The sequence below is a fragment of the Babylonia areolata genome, chromosome 35 (assembly GCF_041734735.1).
Source record: "Babylonia areolata isolate BAREFJ2019XMU chromosome 35, ASM4173473v1, whole genome shotgun sequence".
NCBI lineage: Eukaryota > Metazoa > Mollusca > Gastropoda > Neogastropoda > Buccinidae > Babylonia > Babylonia areolata.
Window position 1 is genome coordinate 26,609,308 of NC_134910.1, and position 2,500 is coordinate 26,611,807.

At 48.7% G+C, this 2,500-nt stretch overlaps 1 protein-coding gene across 1 annotated transcript in view; it reads left to right on the plus strand.

Annotated features, from left to right (window-relative positions):
- Positions 1-1,809: 1,809 nt before the first annotated feature.
- LOC143278042 (uncharacterized) overlaps positions 1,810-2,500 on the plus strand; it is a 21,119-nt gene continuing 20,428 nt past the window's right edge. The window contains exon 1 of the mRNA XM_076583054.1: positions 1,810-2,178. Coding sequence (XP_076439169.1) covers positions 1,938-2,178 — 241 coding nt within the window. The 5' untranslated portion in view covers positions 1,810-1,937. The remainder of the gene's footprint in view (positions 2,179-2,500) is intronic.

Genomic DNA, 2,500 nt, shown 5'->3' on the forward strand with positions numbered 1-2,500 from the left:
GTGTGTTGTGAGAGAGTGTTGGGGGTGTGGGGGGTGGGAGGGGAGTTTTCCCTTTCGCCTGGTTTTCTGTCTGTGTGCCGTGCAAGGAGGCCGACCCGGCCGGAGTTTGAGACCTTCATTGTGGAGGAGATTTGAGGCTGAAGGAAGAACAAGAAGTAGGCGAAAACACAACACGGGTTTTGTCGTTGTTGCTGTTGATGTTGTGTGTGTGTGTGTGGTGTTAGAAATGGTTGTTCACGTTGGTTATTGCTGCTGCTTTGAAGAGGATTGTTTTTATACTAAACTGAGTGGTAAGACGTGGATGTTATTATCATAATGATAATTATGATTTGAAGTCATATGTTGGACACAGTGGTAGTAGTAATAGGCTTTCACGAGAACAGCCAATGACCGTATGTTCTGACGATCTGAATATTACAATCATCACCTCGACGTTTGGGTTGTCAAGTGGACAGACTGGAATGAATGTCAGTGTGTGACGTTAGGCTTCCGAATGCTGAGCAGGACGTTCACACAGGAACGGGTGGAGACTGGTGAAATTCTTGCTCATCAGATCAAAATTCAAGCACGATTCTTCCACCCGATCTTAATGTCACCCGACATGATGGAACACCGTGATCGGTTTCCCCTTCAAGTTAATGAACCAGAAGTGTCCAGACTTCAACTTTTGACGTGATAATCTTCCGGGTAATTCTGTGCCACAGACATCAAGGAGACATGCTCTGTATTCTGGAAGCCTCTGCATGCATGAGGATGGTATGATCAGGCTGCAGAAGAATGCATGTGTGGTAAAAACCGGCCCAGGTTTTCTCGATCGACGCCCGGAAAATCCAGAGGTCCAGCTAATGTGGTTTGGCGACGGTTTTGATCAGGCTGGTCTGTTGTTTCTTCACCCCCTAGTTATGTCGTGAATTGTATACACTCACCAGTAAGTGTGCAAGCCGGGCCTCTGTGGTTTAATTTTTTTTCTTCTATTTTTTTTTCTTTAAACTCAGTTTCCGCGTGATTTATTCAACATTGCAAGTATAAGCATTGAAAAACGAACGAGGCTGAATTCTGATTGGTGATTTTTGTCACTGTTGTTGTTGTTCATCAACCGAAAACGTTGTGACAGTGAATGGAACGTGAATTCTGTTTGTATTGTGGATCAATATTGTTGCGTGCTGTTCGGTGTGTCAGGACAAGGATTCCTTTCTGAGCTTACAGACACTGCTGACACCCAGCCAACCCCACCCCCCCACCCCCCAACACACACTCAAACCTACACACACACACCCTGTAACGAATACCACTGTCGGAACGTTTCACTCATTTTCCGCTGCGGTGACACTCAGACTGCCACTCAACTGTACAGTGATTAACCGAAACACTGTCAGCGCGCACAGGAGGTACTTGATGATTCAACCCGAAACCTGGCCTGCACACAGCAACAAAATCGATGCCAATGATTCAGCGCGGATACGATATAGAACCCGGTGGAACGCAGATATAGTTCAACAGAGTGCAGACAAACAGGTAAAAACCCTCTGTCCATACTCTAACGAAGACGGTCATATTCAATGTCTGAATAACTGAATGCTGAGAAAGAGTTGTCTACGACTCCAAACGTTGTCTTCCATCCCCAATTATCGTGAAGAATAGTTTGATCTTTCACCGCGTTGTTGAACTGGGACTGGAACATTCAAGACTCACCGCAAAACCAGCAACAACAGCAGTGTTGACTTGAAAACAACAACAACAATAAGAACACACAAAAAGAGCCCCCCCCCAAAAAAAAAAAAACAAAAACAAAAAAAAAAAACAACCACACCCACCCACCCTCACACCCACACACACCACCATCACCATGTCCCAAGGCAAAGACTTCACAGACTTCGTTCCGGACGCCGAAGGGATTCTCCTCGACAGCAGTAGTGGCTGCGACGAGGACGACGAAGATGATGGTGATGATGGTGACGACGACGACGACGATGAGTCTCTGGGGGACGGGGGGAACGAGTGAGGAGGGAGTCTCCACGGAATCTGAGGACAGCATCGTCTGCTATGGGTCCGGGGAGGAGGACAGTGACGAGGTGGCTGAGGACCTGGACGTGGAGGGGGTGGTGGTGATGGCGGCGGTGGTTGGGGGTGGTGGTGGTGGAGGAGGAGGAGGAGGAGGAGGTGCTGTTTGTTGTCCAGGTGAGTTGTTTTTTTGTGTGTGAGGGGGGTGAGGGGGGAAGGGTTGGGTGTTAGTGTGTTAGTGTGTGTGTGTGTGGGGGGCGGGGGGGGGGGGAGTGTTAGTGTGAGTGTGTGTGTGTGTGAGGGGGTGGTGTTAGTGTGAGTGTGTGTGTGTGTGTGTGTGTGTGTGTGAAGGGGGTGTGAGTGTGTGTGTGTGTGTGTGTGTGTGTGTGTGTGTGTGTGTGTGAGGGGGTGTTAGTGTGTGTGTGTGAGGGGGGTGTTAGTGTGTGTGTGTTAGTGTGTGTGTGAGAAGGGTGTTAGTGTGTGTGTGGGTGAGGGGGGT